This window comes from Synchiropus splendidus, chromosome 10 (genome assembly GCF_027744825.2).
Source record: "Synchiropus splendidus isolate RoL2022-P1 chromosome 10, RoL_Sspl_1.0, whole genome shotgun sequence".
NCBI lineage: Eukaryota > Metazoa > Chordata > Actinopteri > Syngnathiformes > Callionymidae > Synchiropus > Synchiropus splendidus.
Window position 1 is genome coordinate 4,521,762 of NC_071343.1, and position 18,013 is coordinate 4,539,774.

At 49.7% G+C, this 18,013-nt stretch overlaps 2 protein-coding genes across 3 annotated transcripts; one reads left to right on the forward strand and one right to left on the reverse strand.

Moving 5' to 3' along the window:
* The first annotated feature begins 7 nt into the window (after positions 1 to 7).
* Positions 8 to 7,906, forward strand: tmem30c (transmembrane protein 30C). 2 transcript variants are annotated; one of them, XR_008415908.1, is made up of 8 exons: positions 8 to 318; positions 742 to 858; positions 924 to 1,031; positions 1,094 to 1,184; positions 1,244 to 1,390; positions 1,652 to 1,864; positions 1,942 to 6,036; positions 6,126 to 7,906. XR_008415908.1 is itself a non-coding variant. In XM_053876474.1 (7 exons), exons 1-7 carry the CDS (start codon positions 118 to 120, stop codon positions 2,127 to 2,129), a joined length of 1,065 nt encoding a protein of 354 aa, XP_053732449.1. In that variant the 5' UTR covers positions 8 to 117; the 3' UTR covers positions 2,130 to 7,906. The 2 variants fall into 2 exon arrangements, 1 of the variants encoding a protein (XP_053732449.1); XM_053876474.1 differs by having other exon boundaries at positions 1,942 to 7,906.
* On the reverse strand, positions 4,192 to 16,283 carry dcbld2 (discoidin, CUB and LCCL domain containing 2). Its single transcript, XM_053876473.1, has 15 exons — positions 15,915 to 16,283; positions 12,323 to 12,547; positions 11,412 to 11,549; positions 10,890 to 10,941; positions 10,744 to 10,816; positions 6,798 to 6,931; positions 6,692 to 6,732; positions 6,411 to 6,623; positions 6,216 to 6,340; positions 5,855 to 6,002; positions 5,650 to 5,784; positions 5,487 to 5,580; positions 5,372 to 5,421; positions 5,175 to 5,309; positions 4,192 to 5,113 (listed from the first exon to the last, which is right to left on the reverse strand). The coding sequence occupies exons 1-15, from the start codon at positions 16,015 to 16,017 to the stop codon at positions 4,770 to 4,772; spliced, it is 2,010 nt and encodes a 669-aa protein (XP_053732448.1). The 5' UTR covers positions 16,018 to 16,283; the 3' UTR covers positions 4,192 to 4,769.
* Between the last annotated feature and the right edge of the window lie 1,730 nt (positions 16,284 to 18,013).

Sequence of the window (18,013 nt, forward strand, 5' to 3'; positions counted from 1 at the left end):
TTTGGTTAATAAGTAACTGTCTCTGCGCTGCAAAGCATGCTGGGAAAGTGAGCCGAGGCGTGTGTTTGCGGTCACAGAGAGAGAAGCGAGGAGCAGGAAGAGAGCGCTTCTGTCAACATGTTCCGTCCCGAGACCAACAACACCGGGCCGCACAGCCGGAGGCCCGACAACTCGGCCTTCAAGCAGCAGCGGCTGCCCGCCTGGTCCCCCATGCTGACCCCCCACACCGTGCTGCCCTTCTTCTACTGCACCGCCGCCATCTGCCTGGTGCTGGGGGTCGGGCTGTGGCTGACGGTGAAGAGCACTCAGGAGCTGAAGGTGAGCTTCCACGGCGAGGGTCGGGAGGCGAGACTGGCCGGAGAGCGGGACGGCAATAAAAGGGAGGGACGCCGGAGTCAAGGTCCATGAGGCTGACTGGCCGGTGAGACGGGACGTCACCTGGTCTCCACTGAGGCGTGAAGTCTGGAGCGGATTTCAGTTCGAACGGCCGAGTGTTGAGGGACTTCAGGGAGGCCTCAGATACTCACTTGTCGCTATTATCGATGTGTCGTGACCAGACCTGGGACTCGGTTCAAAACAAATCTGGTTTATTACAGCATGATTTCTGCTAATATTTACACATGTTTAACGTAAATATAGAAACAACAGAGAATAGTGTTTTTATGTTTTTATACAAAAAGTCAAAACGTTATTTTATTTGCTTTCAAATGCGATATTTCTGACTCATGTATCTGGGCCCAGCTGGACTACACGACAGACGGGACGTGCAACCTGTGTTTCATCAAGCGGCAGAACGCGAGCGAGGCGGCGGTGAAATGCAGCTGCACGATGGTCTTCACCATCGACAAGCTCTTCAAGGTAAAGACCCGATGAAGTTGGTGGCTCGAGAGCAGGCGCCTGGTTTCAGTGTCCCGCTCCTCCAGGGCGACGTCTTCTTCTACTACGGCCTCCGAAACTTCCACCAGAACCTGCGGCGCTACATGGACTCCAGGGACGACACACAGATGGTGGGCAGGCCCAAGCAACTGAAGGTGGATTTGCAGCGTCGCAGATGGGCCTCAGACTCCGGTACTGACCGAGTCCTTCTTTTCAGAACCCGAGTCAGTACTGCAAGCCGTTTCGCAAAGACCCCAAAGGGATCCCTATCGCCCCCTGTGGCGCTGTAGCCAACAGCCTCTTCAACGGTCGGTGCAAATCTGCCCATGGGGTCTGGTTTTGTTTTGACTCCTCTCTGTGCGTCCAGACTCCTTCAGGTTCTACTACCATGGCTTGAGGGGCCAGCGGACGCCTGTCCCTCTGCTCCGGAGGGGCATCGCCTGGTACACCGACAAGAACGTCAAGTTCCGGAACCCTCCACTAGGGAACTCCACCCTGGCTCTAGCTTTCAACGGTAAGATGGGAGCTCGGTTTTCGTACCTGAGTGCCGATGACCAACGTGTTCTCCGAGTAACGTGTCACTAAGTAACGCGTTACTCTTATGTCACAACCTTTTTCAGTAAGGAGTAACCTATCGCGTTACTATTTCAAACAAGGTGATCAAATTCAAGTTACTTAAAGTCACCGTGCGTTACTATTGTTACCATTGTCGGGAAGCGAAATATGACCATTCGCTTTCTTGAGCATGACGTCACCGTGGCAACACTGTCGGCAGGCACCGCCAAACCGCTGTACTGGCAGAGACCAGTCTACGAGCTCAACATGAACAACCCCAACGACAACGGCTTCATCAACGAGGACTTCATCGTGTGGATGAGAGAAGCTGCTTTCCCCAACTTTAAGAAGCTCTACGGCTTCTTGAACCGAGGCACAGCTCCGTTCACCAAAGGGCTTCCGGCCGGGAAATACAGCGTGGACATCGACTACAGTATCCTTCCCTGCCTCCGCAGTGAGCGCCGTTTGAAGGTCCAGGTTCGGTGGTTCCCACCTTGACGCCTTGCCCAGACTTCCCCCCGCAGCACTTCAAGGGGAAAAAGCTGGTGGTTCTGACCACGCTGTCCTGGTTCGGGGGCCAGAACCACTTCCTGCCGGTGCTCTACCTGGTCACCAGCTGCCTGCTGCTGGCCTTGGCCGTGGTCCTCACCGTGGTCTGGTGGAAGTTCGGGAGGAACGGGAAGAACTTGAAGGAATAAGTGGCCGGCGTCGGGACGTGGCGCCTCCAGAACCGAACCAGATCAAGCAGTGTTAAGCCGGGTGAGATTAGAACGGGTCGGCGTGCTGGGAACACACTTCCCATACGGAGGGCGTTGAATTTCAGAAGTGGTTTGCGTCATACAGTAAATAATGTTTACTACAATCATCTGAGACAGTTCCTTTGCCTGTCGTGTAACTTACTAAATAATTTGAGAACAGCCTGGGATCATTTCCAAAATGATTTCACTGCAAGTGGCATTTTTGACTGCGCAGGGCAGCGCTATATGAAACACACAGGAAAAGGTGGCGGCCGCGAAAATCGTCCCCTGGCCCTCAGTTGGCCCACGGGCCGTGACTTTGACCCACTGGAGCTCAGAGCCCCTCGGTCATACTTTGGATCAGGGAACATTTATTCAACATTATTAAGATCATGACCGGCTTATTAGCTGCTAATAATCCTCAGTTGTTCAGAGCGAACCTCCAGTGTCCCGGGCTGAGGACAGTCAGGCTGCACATCACTACTGTGCTACGTGTCACCTCAGGCTAATATGTTGCTAATACACATGAGAATAAGAGGCTTGTTTACGGTGATACATGTTCCCTGATCTCAAGTGTTAGCAGCCCCTCAGATCAACACCGGCAGGACGACGCGCGCCAACTTCAAAGTTTCACTCATTCATAGCTTTGCTAGCTCCTGCTAACTGCTAATGTACGGAAGCAAATCTGTGCCACCAGAACGATTTTTTTTACCTGATTTGACTTTTGATTTTTTTTTATTCTTCATTTTGATCGACATATCAGTGAAAAAAACTCTTCTGAAGGAGTCGTCTTTCGAGATTGCGATCGATTGATAGTTGTTTTTTTCACTATTTTTTACACTGTCTATTGAAAAATGTTTCTATTTCCCTCATTGAACATTTCAAAATTCAAATGAGAAACTGTGAACACAACAGCTTTGATTCCACGTGGCTGCTGTGTCAGCCTTTTTTTGCACTTGAAATAATACAGTTCTATATGTTGTAAACAGCACTGAGTTCCAGAGCAGTTTTTAGCACTTGAATGTTGAAGAGGGGTTTTTGACTGGAAAGAAATACTCCTGTCAGGTGGCTGGTACTTTGTAAATACCTCTCCAAGTTTTCTTCAAGTTTAAAGTAGAAAGAACCACTTTACAAATGACCACTGTTTGTCGTCCTTTCCAGTGTCACATGATCGCCCACCTTCTCGACTCTGGTTTCCTCCCATACTCACTATCCTGAAGTGTTTCTCCCCATGCAATTGAGGGTCTCCCCTGGAACCTCCGCTTTCCTCCCCCAGTCCAAAACCATTCAGAGCGTCACTGACGACTCTCAATTGTGTGCGTCGCGTCTCGCCCTACGTAGCTGGGACAGTTCCGATGTCGACTCATCAGTGAAGGGTTCATGAAACAGAGTCCTGATTTCCTGAGGCCACCAGATGGCGCTGTGCTGTGTGAGGCTGGGACTTGAACAAGACTTTCAAGGAAACCTCACATCATTTCTAAACCCAGCGCGCCACCTAGTGGCCTCTGAAAATGAGGACACTGCTTCATGACACCTCTTTCACCCATCGCTATTAACCGCCCCACATTTGTGTATTTACAACAGCACCACAATCGTCTGTAGAAAAAAAACTCTTTATTCACTGTAGGTCGCCCACAATACGGCGACGGCGACTCCCACCACAGTTTGGTCAAGTCACCTTCTACAGAAGAGGAATGCAGTCGACTCTGGACTTGAACTGATGCTACAGACGACAAACATGCCCACCACTACACACCAGAACCACAGACGAGTACAAGGACACACAAGAGTGGAAGGAAGGTTGTCACCACTTCGGTACCTTCGAATGAAGACGTGAACGTCTGGCGAAGCCACTGAATTATAAAATGATAAATTCACATTTGAAAAGGAGCCACGTGAGAATGAGAGCCAAGTGTAATAAACGGAAGATTTAGATGGAGAGAAATGACAAAAATGGATCGACAATGAGCGAATTCATTATTCTGCTCTGTCCCAGCTACCCGGGGTGAGAGGCAGGGGACAGTCCCTCACAGAACACGACTTTGTGTTAGTGGGATGCGGGAGGAAACTGGAGTTGTGAGTGAAAAAAAATCAACTTAACTCAGCGCAGAAGTGTGTCGATTTGTCATCAATGCAGAAGTACACATTAAAAGTGGAAAAAAAAATCTGTTGAAAAAAAGATTTATTCCACATGATTAAAAACGTGGCTCATTAAAATGAGACTGGACTTGGTTCAGTGGGACACGTGTGGTCTGTGACGCACCAGGACTTGTGGGAGGGGCGAGGGCGCCATGTCTCCATCAGCAGGATGTGAAGTCACAAATAAATATTCCAAAGGTTTTGGAGTCGGTGGACGAGGAAAAGCTTCAAGTTTAAGACGAAAGCGTACCGCGGCCAAGAGGAACTCGTGGCGAGTTGGACTGGAGGCGTGTGGCCACCGACTCGGGAAGAAAATCACAGCTTGGCAGGGAGAATCACAGAACAGGGAGCCCAAGTCTCTCCGACAGTAGTCGCTCCGATTGTCCGACACAAACATTCATGTGGATTCAGTGATTGGACTGTAATGGCACCTCCCCCGGCGGCCAGGGGTGAAAGGTCAGCTCAGCTCGCCGTCTTCTGACACTGAGGGACCTGGTAGGTCTGATCCTCGGCGGCCGGCCCGGGGGCCACCTTGGGCGTGTCGTAGGCCGACGCGCCGGACTGAGCGCCGCCGTCTGTCCGTGCCAGCAGAGCGGAGGGGTGGCAGTTCATGTCCACCACGATGGGCGTGGCGTACTCGGCTCCCGACGCCGGCAGCGGCTCCGCGTAGGCGTGATACACGTCCGGGGAGATGGGGGCGTCGTACAGGTCCGGGTCCGTGTACCCCGGGTCGGGCCCTTCGTCCGGTTTGAAGGTGGAGCGCGCGCCGAGTGTCGTCACGCCGCTGACCAGCGGCTGGGCGTATTCTGAAACAGGGCAGGTTTGTGGCCGCTCGCTCTCACCGGGACACGGAGCCGCCTCACTCACCTGCGGGTTCGGCGTGCAGCCGTGGGACGGCGCCTCTCGCCGCCAGCCGGCCGACCTCGCTGCTGCTGTAGCGGACCGAATCCTCCGTCTCCACCATCTTGGATGGCAGCAGCTGCTTCATGCTCTTCCACCAGTCTGAAGCAAACGGGGTTGGAGTTGGAGTTGGAGTTAGAGTGAGGGTGAGGGTGCGGACCTACCTGTGCGATCCCAGTGGGGCAGATCGTACGTCCCTTCAGAGCTCTTCTTCCTGCACGGAGGACGGAGCATTAACCGCGTTGTTACGCAGCAACCAAGTCTACCGTGGCACCGTACCTGCTCCTCCAGTGCCAGGCGCCCACCATAACCAAGATGGCCGCCGTCAGAACCATGGCCAGCACCGGCACCAGAACGGCCGCGAGCGCAACATCTGGAATCAGAAACGCAACAGTTACTATACGTTTATCTGTAGATAAAACGCTGCGGAGAGTCTCGGGACCGTTGCTGGTCTGCGGCGGCATGGTGGTGTTTCTGATGTCCGGCGTGTGCGTGGTCTGCCTGGGTCTGGGAGGCTGCTTGCTGGGTCGGGGGCCGTGAGGCGGCGGGTGCATCCTGGGCTCCGGCAGCCAGCCCACTGGAAAACACAGTGGGAAACCACAGACTCGCAAACGTCCCATAACGCACGGCAACAGCTTCACTCTCACCCGAATGAATCTGACATCCCAGCAGCTCCAGCTTGATGGCGATCCTCTGGTGCCACAGAGTGGGACTGACCCGGATGTACCGGGCCTGGATGGGGGGGATGAAGTTATTCCTCACCTGGTCCAGGTAGTTCCTGTTGCCCTGAAAGACCTGGAGGGAAAGATCAGACCCCGGAGTCCCGGAGGTGAGTCTCTGCGCTCCATCAATTATTAAAGCCCTGCAGAGTCTGGCGCGGCACTCATCCCACCACTTCCTGTCATAAACATCCCTCAGTCGATACCGGTTACCACGGCGACCACTTCAGTCCACGGCCCTGCAGCTATCGAGTGTGGCTTCTGTCTGTTATTGATCTGGAGCTGTTACCATGTCGTGGGTGGAGTTGGCTTCCTTGTAGGTGAGCCACTGCTGGCCGTCCCTGCTGTGAAGAACCCGGTACGCCGACACGTAGTAGGGGAACTCTCTCATGATGGAGCCGCTGGTGGTGATGCCTGGATGGATGGATGGACACGGTTCGGCATGAGACTCCCACCACCGGTTTGGTTGAGTTGAGCTCGGTACCTGTGACCCTCTTCTCTCTCTTCAGGTCCACCTGCAGCCACTGGTGCTGGTCGCTCTGAGCCGGCGACCAGGGGAGCCCCTCTCTTTCCAGCCGCGCCCCCGACGGCGACCAGGCGCTCTGCCGACCGCCGACGTTCCACTCCCACACGGAGGAAGCCGAAAGCTGCGTGTCGGCCACCACACCAGACTCCAGCCCCAGCTTGCCGTAGCAGCCTGCGGACACCAGCCAATCCTCCATGAGACCGAGGCGCGACATCACAGAACAGAGACTTGAGGCCCACCGTTGGTCTTGAAGGTGAAGAGGCTGTTGGACAGAGTCCCTCTGAGGAAGGAGACGGAGGCCTGGTTAGCGACGGCATCACTACGAGCGTGGCGATCCAGTCCTACCCAGTGGAAGTGACGTTGTTGGCCAGTGTGCCCGAGTAGCTGTCGATGCCTTTGCTGGTGACCACGCTGATCCTCCCCCCCACAGCGTTGGACACCACTCCGGCGTGGACGGCCGCCACACACAGCGGGGACGACTGCGGGACGAGACCAGAGGCGTTATACAGCGGCAGGCTTTTAGCTAGGAGCGCGTCCGGGCGTCTGCAAAACACGAAAAAATGGATGCCTGATTCTTGACCGTAGCTTGGCCGACACATTACGCTAGTATACGGCGGCATCTGGCGGCCAAGCTACGGTCGAGAATCAGGCATCCATTTTTTCATGCCCCCCTAGCTAAAAGCCCGCACGGCAGCCATGTTCCACGACACGTAAAGATGATGACTCAGCACGCCATCACCAGCCGCGGCCCGGCTCAGGTGGTGATTCACCACCAGCTGCAGACATCAGTGGGAACGGGACCCTCCCTGGCTTAACAACCGGCGGCGTGTGGCGCAGTTCTCTTCCTGGAAAAACCCGCAGTGGAATCCACAGCTGACCAGCGGAGTTTCCCCCACACTCACACAAAACGTCCGCAGCCCGTCACATCCGACGAGCTGAGACCCAGAACCTCCTCCACGAGTGCAGCCACCAATAAAGTTCTGGTGGGTTTTTTTCCCCCTCAGTTTCATGCTTGGTGAAGGCACTTTTACAGTTCGTTCATCTAACATTCCTGTCAGTTTTTACCCTAAAATGTATAGTACAACGTGAGAATGTGAACCTGAAATTGTGCCAAAAGTAAAAATGATAATGAATGAAGACACTTTTAATACAAAATGAAACAGTGAGAGTAAGATTTAATATAAGAGAAACGGTGTAAGTGAATTGTTAATACTACAATTTAAAACGGTGGGAAAACTGACGTCAAATTATATTGGACTGAAAAATATTTCATAAAAAATGATTTATTGAAAATGCAAAAAAAAACAACACTTCTGTCACATAACTGCTAATGAAATAAATAAATACATCTTCTAAAAATTTTGGAGCACATATGTATATTTTCATAAAGTATTTAGAAGACATGGGGAATAAATCATTAAACTTAAATAAAAATTTAAAAAAATTATAAAGACAAATTTTATATGTATGTACATAAAAACTAATAAATTGTACATGTATATATTCATATTCAAAAAATATATTTGAAGTATTTTTACAAGTATTATACAAGTATTTTTAAAAAAGAAAAAAGGTTTATGGGGGTGACATGACTCGCCTCGTCGGCACTCGTTGATGAAAGCAGGATTTATTGAGTGTTAACTCACTCGCACTAGTCACACTGCAGTTTTACACTTGCCCACAACACAAACCACATCCTACCAAACCACAGTCGCCAAAGCAAACTTGATCCCTGCAGCCACCGGGAGGGGAACCAGGGCGGCGAATGCCAAACCCTTCTGTCACCCCGAGACTGCGCAGATCTGAGCACCGGCTGAGATAAAGCCTCCTTTTAGACGTGGGAATACGTGCTGTCAAGTTGCTGCTGAGCTCAGAAGCTCACCTCTCCTCACCACCAGGTCGGCTCACCTCCAACACGAGCTCATTGCTCTTGTGTTGTCAGAGTTTAACTGCAACCCCATCAAGCAAAGGCAGCACCATAAAACAGGGTGCGACGGCGTTCAAGCGTTTTCATGTCCGAGTCAGTTGGCTCTTTAAGAACCCATTACTGGAGCAGCACTTGAACAGGGTTGGTCTATAGGCTTGAAAAACGGATTGTGTTGTTCCACATCCATATCCCAGACAAACACGTCCAGCAGCTCCGCGCGTATCAGGTTCTCTCTTATCTAATCGCACTGACTCACTGAGAAATCTTGTCGCTCCATAACAAACACTTCACACACCGCCCTGTCACAGCTGGACTGCATTAGCTGGATATTATTTTCGGCCAAACTATTATCTCACCTCCCACTCACCCCGTGACCCGGCCCCTCCTCCGTCCCTCTCCCCCGAGTCAACAGCCGGAGTCGTGACTCCTCTGACTCCCCGCGCTGCAGAGACAGTGCAGGGGTCGTGGGCCCTGGACTCTCCGGTGACTAGAATAAGTCCTGCTCACACACACGTCGTGGACAAATGCTGGTTGAGGTGGAACACCATCTGTATCCACGGAGTGACATCATCCGCAAATAGAGAATTTGTTTTACTTTCACCCTTTCGTTGAGTCGTACCGTGCTATTTACTGTTCCTCATACTGTTGCTAGTGGGTTCCTATTTCAAGGTGGCACCTCAAAGTGTACATGAGGGTCCGATCAAGATTCTCAGGTCTGTGAAGCAGTTTGAGAAGGAGAAGAGTCCATTCACCGGTCAGTCTAAGACCCACTGGCGCCATGGTACCAGCCCCGGTGTCCTCTGTCAAGATCCACCTTAAAGGCCGCAGTTCCGCTCAAGTGAGCGCTGGCGTTACCAGCCACGTTGACAAAAACGCTGGGAGTTTCCCAGCGGGTCAAAGTCCGAGTCTAGGGAGGTCCTATGCCACTAAAGCGTGGAGGAGAACCCTGACAGCAGAAGGTGTCAGACGGAAGCCTGAGCCGACCATTGGGTCCCCCGTGACCTGTAAGGTGGGCTCCAAATGTGACATCCCCCAGTTGCTTTTAAAAAGTAGGTCAACATGGCGGATGGGAGGGGGACAGACTTGTGGCCCTTCATCTGCAGTGGATGTCAAGAAAGTTTGACATCTATCAGATCCTTCAGAGGAGCTACAACAACCTCAGTCAGTCCTGAATTCCAGCAACAGTCTCATCTCACTTGTTGTTGAATTTCCCCGTCATTTTTAAACCTCAGCTCCAATTGGTTAACACGCCACGACTTCTCATTCAAGTTCAGTCTCCCAGCTTTGTTGAATATGGTTTGAAACTCGTTGCTGAGGCTGGGACCACGTCGCCCCCAACTGGCCGTCCAGTACAGTCGCCTGACAGTTGGGCTTTACAACTGAGTGAGACGATTTCGTCGCCTCTGAAGACACCTTCATACGTACGGAGCTAGATCTCTGCCGCCGACTTGAGAAAACGTGTTTTGGTTGTTGTCACTCAAGACATGTTTTCTGCGCTCACAACCATCTTGTTGCTCACTCGACCTCGTGCTAAAACATGTCTTGAGTGTACAACAACCAAAACACGTTTTCTCAAGTCGGCGGCAGAGATCTAGCTCCGTACATATGAAGAAGACGAAGTCGGCTGCATCTGCACCAGTGTGTGCAGGACCGACAACAACGCAAAAACGTGACGCAACTTCCTCGACAGACGCACGAGACACGATCGATAGAGACTTGAGTGACTGCATCGGTCTGTGTTCTGACTGCGAGCACGCCTGGAGATAGTGGCAGTAAATTCCACATCCACTCGTGTACTGTCCAACAGTCCGTCCAGTTCTCACATCAAAACAAGGCTGCCGTTCATGACTGACGCCTGCCAGTCATTGACGCTGTTTTAATGACCGGAAAAGCATCGTGGCTAACAAGAGAACTGACCCGCTGTTTATTAACGGCACACACAGACCGACAATAACAGAATCACGTCCAAGCCCTCGGGACTTTGAAGACCCGAGTGAATGATGAACTCAAGGCACCTTAAATGAGGCAAAGAAATCCCTTCTAATCTGTGACGTAGTGACCTGTTTCATATTGTTATGTATATTGATATGGACTGACATGCGAAAATAAACATTGTGACATAATCTCACCCACTCTACTTCTGTACAGACTCGCCCATTTGTCCACACAAAACCACTTTAAACTGGTATACTTGGGATATATGACAAGCATATCTTCAATTCTGATATATTTGTCAACTTATCGATGCAGTTTACTGCTTTATTTAGTCAATCTCAGCTGTGAATGAACATTAGCTCTCTGAGTCATAGCTGGTTGGCAGATCAAAAGGATTGACATGGGAGTTACCTGCATGTGTAGCCTCACCTCTCTGTAGCCTTTCGGAGTGGTTCCAGAGATCTCCTCCGTAGACGTCAGGCAGCCGGCAGGACAGTATTTGCTGGACAGACAGAGACGCTGACTACACACCGGGCCGTTGGATCGGCGGCGTCCCGGACGGAGCAAACATTTACCTGAACTCCTCCATGGGGAAATCGGATCCTTTGTCCAGGCAGGTGATTAGATCTGCGAGAGGCAAACAAACTGTCAGAACACGTTGCGCCGCCTCTGGACAAGCTCAAGAGTGAGGACGGAGGAGGAGATTCAAACTTACTCCATCATTCACAGGTTCACTGGGACAAACCAGTCCCATAAAAACAAATGGTCTTGAGGGATTACTGACCAATTTCCCGACTCAATAAACAAAAAAAAAAGTATGACTGATGTACACTGCCCACCCACGGCGCTGTCTCCTCAAGACATGCGTCTTCTTGTACCCATTCATATCATAGGTTTGTGTGTGTGTGAATGTGAGATACGCAGCCTCAGACACAAAGGCAGCTCAGGTTTCTACAAACCAGAACGGGAGAAGAGAATATCAACCGTCTCCATGGCGACCCTCGCACCCAGACTCACAACAGTGAGTGCAGCCAAGCTCGATGTGCAGCACATTCATTCCACTCCTCCTCGTGAGAGAGACCATGGGAGTCACGTACCGCTGTGTTCGCTGGTGGAGTAGGACAGGTAGAAGCCTCGTCCCGTCCGATGGTTCCCACTCATGAACTGGACCGTGACTTGGTTCCCGGAGGACTCGTGAGTGTCTTTGACCTTCAGGTTCAGGCCGCAATACTTGACTGTTGCAGTGAATACAGAAGATGCTTTTGGTTAGTCGCACAACTAGAGTTCTCTAAGGTAGTGAAGAAAGAGCTGAGCCAAAAGACCAGGACTTTTCTGTCGATCTACATCCTAATTTCAGCTGTAGCCATGAGCTCAAGGTCGCAACTGAGGGATTCTATTTAGAGCTAAGGGGAGGAGCTCAGTTATCTGGAAGAGACCTTCATAGGAGAGGAGGAGGCCCAAGGCCAGGCCCTGGGCACCCTGGAGAGATCCAGTCTCCTGGTTGGACTGGTTGTACTACCCCAGAAGAGCAGGAGGTTACTCCTCCCAGAGGGAAGGCTGGGTCTCTTTGCTCAGGCTGCTGCCTCCGCAACCCATCCAGAAGTGGAAAATGAATGGTCTGAGCATCTAACAAGGATAATGTTGTAGGTGGTTTTCTGCCACTCACCCTATCCAGCTGGGATACACTTTATTTATGCAGGATGTTTAGCCATAAAATGATGAAATGTGTCGCTTCTATCGAATGTAACTGACTCTAATATCAGTGAAATAACTTTCCCTACAGTGACTTGTGGCGTCTGGGGCACGAAGGAGCTGAAACATTCCAGTTATACGGTCAGATATGGATAATGGTTTTGCATAGAGAACACTTATGCAACTATGCCTGAAAAACATTTACAACAGACGGACATTCACTGGTAAAAACATACTTGGAAGGAGCAGGAAAGAAGCTATGACCAGCATGACATGAAGTTCGATACAGTCAGAGACAGGAAGACGTTGCACTCACCAATCTCACTCCGCTCGGGTCCAATGCCATTGTAGAGGCGGAGGTAGTTGACCTGACAGTCGCTGTCCTCGATGTCCAGCTCCGCGAAGCGGAAGTGGATCCTCTTACCACGCGGGACGCTGATCTCCCACACACACACCGAGTTGTTAGGGTATGTTCCCGGGTAACCAAGAGAGGAGAGAGTGCCACTGCTGGGGCCAAGCACAGTGGGACCACAGCCATCACCTGACAAACAAATCGTCTGATCAAAGTCCAAATATATAACAAGTATCAACGGGCGAATACAAGCGGCTTGAGGTGAGGTGGACCAGGCCTCTAGGAGGAAACCCCACACGGGAGTGATGTGTCTCAGGTGGAGAAGGTTTCTGAGGAGATACTGGAGTTTTCTACCCAAGCTGCTGCCCGGGCACTTGACAAATATTCCAATATTATCCAGCTATAAATAGTCATTAACCTCCTTCAGACGGCCGACTAAAGGTCTAACCGGCTTGAAGTTGGCGTCCAATTTTATGGTCAAAGCCAAGCTTCTGGCCGCGTTGTTGAGAACATTCACTCACTTAGTCCAGAACATAAAACTTAAGAAGCAGCCATTGACTTTTATTTGTGTCTGGCAGCGAAGCAACCAGAAAATTCTGATCACCTAAATGGCGTTTAAGTTACGCTTTGAGCAGAACATAGAAGCGAAGACTGTTTAAGGAGAATTTTGTTTTCCCCCTCGAGTTACGCAAGAGCTCCTCCGTGGACACTATCCAGACGAACAGGACAAAAACAAAGCCACTTCCCTCGCTCTGACTCATGACTATTACTGAACAACTGCGTGATGTTCAGCAGGCATTCAGCGGCCGGTAATACGAGGCAAGTTCAACTAGGGTTTCTGTAAGATAAGAAGCTCAACCACTCGAGTGCGCTTGGCAGAGACCACAACAATGTGTTGGGTTTTTAACCCAGCCCCTACAGAAGGGACACGGCCGGAGCCGGTGGAGTCACATACCCTAAAAGGTCCTGATGTGTATCAATATATTACTTATGTCTTGTCGATCGAGTCCTATTGATGTTGAAAGAGACAAGCTAGTTCTTTAACAAAAACCTCTGCTAAGGCACCAGGGAGTGAAACCAGCCAGATCAAGTGGGGTATTTCTGGAGTGAAGAGGTGGAAAGAGTAGAAGTGCTTCCATCTACATGAGAATATAAACTCATGCTGCATTCTAGTTGCCTCTGAAGTGGGAAATTGGGAGGTGGGAATCACGTCACTCACGAGTCCAAAGCATCCCAGTCAGAGTAAAACATGGTGACGTCCACGAACGCAATCCTCACGTGTGTCTTGGCCGTATATAAACAATTTCTTGATAAATAACACAGTCTGTTTCCAACCAGTAACCCCGTCGGATGGAGAGGAAACACAAATTTGCAGAATGTGTTTGCTTCTTTTGGTATATTTCAATGATTCAAAGCCTCTGGTTGACATTTGGGGAACCCATCCTGGATTGAGGCTAGATGAGGATTCTCCCACTTTTCAGCTCGGAAATCCTATACAAGGTGACGTCACCTGGGGGAAAGTGGAGTGGGGGTGGCAACACACCATAATAGGGTTGATGGATGTACAGTGGGTTCCATACCTCACCGGAGATCATCTGAGATTCCAGAAGAACCAGGCCTTGAGCTAGCGGACTCATGAGATTTGATCAGCCAAAGGTGATGCGGTCGGGGAATGGCGACGCAACCACTAGAAATCCTTTTTTGAATCACATTTGGAGGAAGATTAGGGTGTCAGGCCTTAAAGTACAGCATCCCCTTTACAGTGCAATACGTGATGCTAGCTAAAGTCAGGAACATGGACTCCTGTCAAAACGCGGTGAGTAGCTCCTGAGGGATGTCCTTGTGAGGTGTTCTGGGCAACGAAGGGGAATCACGGGGCCGACTCAGTTACGTGCCTGCGGTTTGATACTGCCCTAGAGGAGAAGGAAGTATACTGAGGGGGGCTGGTGCCACGACCCAGTATAGACAAAACATGGATGCATTTAAATGTGGCATGAATATTTAACCACTAACATGAGTGTTTGTAAAGTGCCCCCCCCCCCCTTTTCATCTCGCTATCCTGTTCTTGGCTGCTGTCATGATGAACGAACTGAAGGATGTTCTTGTCTTATCTTATACTGAACAATGTTAAACAATCCCTGTTCTAGCTTAGCTTCGTGTCTGTCAAGCTTCCTCACCGTCTTCAAGCTTGAAGAACTTGCCAATATAAGGTCCTCATCTAAACCTCTGGCGGCTTCGTGATGCAGCAGAAAGCACTCAGTAAAGAACATACAGTTCCCATCAAGGCGAACCAGGTTGAAGTGTTCTTTCCCATCATCGACGTCAAGAGCGCAGCTCCCATGCAGCAGAACTCCTTTTGAATGATTTAAACTGACCATTCCACACCGGAGAAGAAGCAATCCATGAAGTCAGACATCGAGACTGAAGCCACTCTTAACATGTCGAGCTCTCAAAGCCAGGTGATTTCTATTCAGCACTGTATTATTTCACACAAAGCCTTTTAAACGCACAATAACATCCCAGTGTTCTACAGGAATCAGCTGGGAACTGAGTCACCATGGACACACTGATTCTGAACACATAAACTCAACTTTCGTTGAATGTTTTCCATGTGAAAACTAACATACATCAAGCACAAAGCAAATATTTACAATTTTCAATATACATTTCGGGTAACTTAACTGCCTTATGAGTCAGTAAGCGCGGCACGGCTATAGTGAGTTAAACGCAGTACGATTAGAATCGATCTGCGCCAATACATTCGTAACAAGAGGATAAACATTGCCATTCAGGACTGAATTACTTTGGATTTTCAAGCATTAATAGGAGTCAGAAGTTTTTTTTGTCCTTGATAACTCAATAAAACACAGGTTGTGTTGTACTTTATAGCCTCATACAGTAAAAAAAAAAAAGTGGAGACAAACAAAATTCAACACCACAAAATGAATACAGCCACCTCTGATGAAGCTGTCAATGAAAAAACCTTCAACAACTCCATGGATGTTGCTGTAGTGAATAGAATAAAGGCAAGATTTCCCTTTGATCATGGAAAGCAATGTCAATCTATCCACGTGTTTACACTCGTACCCCCAAGACACCCCACCCCCAACCTGATAGCACCTTCGCCACATGCTTTAAAACACCCTAAACGTTTAGTTTTAGCGACAGTGTCGCGTTTTATACTCGCAAATGCGCTTCAACTAACGAGAACTGAGGAAACCGGAGGCAAGGAACACGTTTGTGTGGACGAGTGAGGGCTTCTCAACACGTACCAGACTCCATTTAAAAACGCAACGTTTCTCGTTTTACATCGAAAATATGAGTCAGAAACATCTACTTTTTTACTTTAATTTAATCGTTGGATGTTGTTTAGTAGTTCGGCTAATCCAGAAAACACCTCTCAATCGTTCTCAAACTCACTTGAACAGAACCGGTTCTACGTGTTTTAGCCTGTGCGTGTGTGCACCAGCTAAACCGCTTGTAAAAGCAGGCGGAATCGTTCGGTAGCCAGAAAAGTTCGGTGGACAATAAGCCGAGCGGCCCGCGGAACACCAACCTTTCTGGGCTCGACACTTCCCCGCGGTGAGAATGAGGAGAATGGACAGGACGAGCACCCCGGCGGCCTCGGTCGGTCCCCTGCCCACCATTACTCTGGCCATAGCAGCCTGCAGTCCGAATGCATGCTGCTCGCGTCTGGAGCGGCTGCACCGACTCAGCCGGGGGAAACACTGCGGTGCCCGAGATCCGAGCAGCGAATCCGTCTGTGTCTTCGCCTCCCGTCGGTGTTTGGTGCCGTCAGGCTCGCGACACTCGCCGTGGAGGTAAGCGCTCCTCGCACACTGGATCCACTTCCTCCGAGCGGAGCTCCTCCTCGCCCCGAACACTGGAGCTCGCGGACACCCGAGTCCCCCAAGTGGTCTGAAGTCATCCCACACTTTCCACCTCAGCCAGCGCCTCGGAGCGCTTCGATCCGACAAATAATTACATAATAACGTGACTAAATTGTTGGTCACGAACAACGACGAGAACAGCTTTTCCCCTTCAAACTGATGAATTCGTGGACAGCCCTTGTTGTTTGTGGTTTATGTATTTGTTTCTTACCTCTATTTTAATCGTTTATTTATTTATTGTTATTAATATTATTATTGTTGTTGTTGTTGTTAGACTTACTTAGACTTAGACTAGACTTTATTGATCCCTTTGGTATGACTCCCTCCAGGAAATTTACATTTCAGGAAGAGCATCACACAGAAAAATAAGGTTATTGCACCAGCGAGACGGTTATTGCACATTGAACAAGTGTCCATTACTATGTAGTGTAGTGTAGCGTACCCTGCTACTTCCTCCCCCCAAGTGAGGAGTTGTAGAGTACGATGGCATGGTGTACCAAAGAGTTCTTCAGTCTGTTGGTCCGACACTTGGGGAGCAGCAGCCTTTCACTGAACAAGCTCCTCTGGTTGCTGATGACGGTGTGCGGTGTGCTGGCGTTGTCCATAATATCCAGCAGCTTGTCCAGAGTCCTCAACTCTGCCACGGTCACCAGAGAGTCCAGCTTCATGCCGACGACAGAGCCGGCCCGCCTGGTCGGTTTGTCCAGCCTGGAAGTGTCCTCCTTGGATATGCAGCACACCGCGGTGTAGAAAAGGACGCTGGCAACCACAGACTGGTAAAACATCTGCAGCAGTTTACTGCAGATGTTGAAGGACCGCAGTCTCCTCAGGATGTACATCCTGCTCTGTGTCTTCCTATACAGGTGGCTGGTGTGTGTTGTCCAGTCCAGCTGTTATTATTATTATTATTTTGTTTTGTTCATTACTGTACGATGTACCAAAGCTTCCTAGTTGGTGAGATCCGCGCTGACCATGGCAATGAAGCTGATTCCGACACAGACAAGAAACAGTTTAAAAAGGTTTAAATGTCAGAATAGAATCTTAGAAACCAGAAAGTGGGGTCCACCGTTATTGCCAGGAACAATAACTTAAAAAATATATGTTCGCCAACATGTTTACATCATCAAATGAGTCACATCACTTGTACAATGAGAGGAAATTCTACATCTTGTCCAGATCCAGTGATGAATCTGACTCCTTCAACTGCTCAGTTGCCCTGTCAATTTAGAGGCATAACTGGCCAGTATTGTCCTGGCTCTGCCCCTGGTCCTCCTCCCACTTCACTGAGCCCCATCCAGTGAAAATCCAGACAAGGTGGTCAAAAAAATATGAAAAGTTGGGGGCCAAACAAGATGTATATTTGTGGAACTAAACACAAGATGTGAAAATATTTGGAGCTTTGGGAGGGTTTAGCATTCAGTTGACCCTCAACTCACGACATATCCAGGACTGTTTTAAAACTAGAAATGCTCTTTCAAACGTCATGACTTTGGCAAATGTCAATGGGAAGATCTCACTTAATTTATGATATGACATGAAACCCTCTTTGAAGTCAAACAGTGAACATTTCGCATCAAATGGCTTGGAAGGCCACATTTGGCACCCGGGCCTTGAGTTTGACACCCATGGTATATTGCAAATTAAAGACTCGTGCTGTTAGAAAGAAATCAGAACAACAAGGAGCTGATACATTTATGTTTAATAGAGTTCAGAAATCCAGTTAAAACACAAAAAATAATTCTCCAAATGAGAATGTGACTCACTC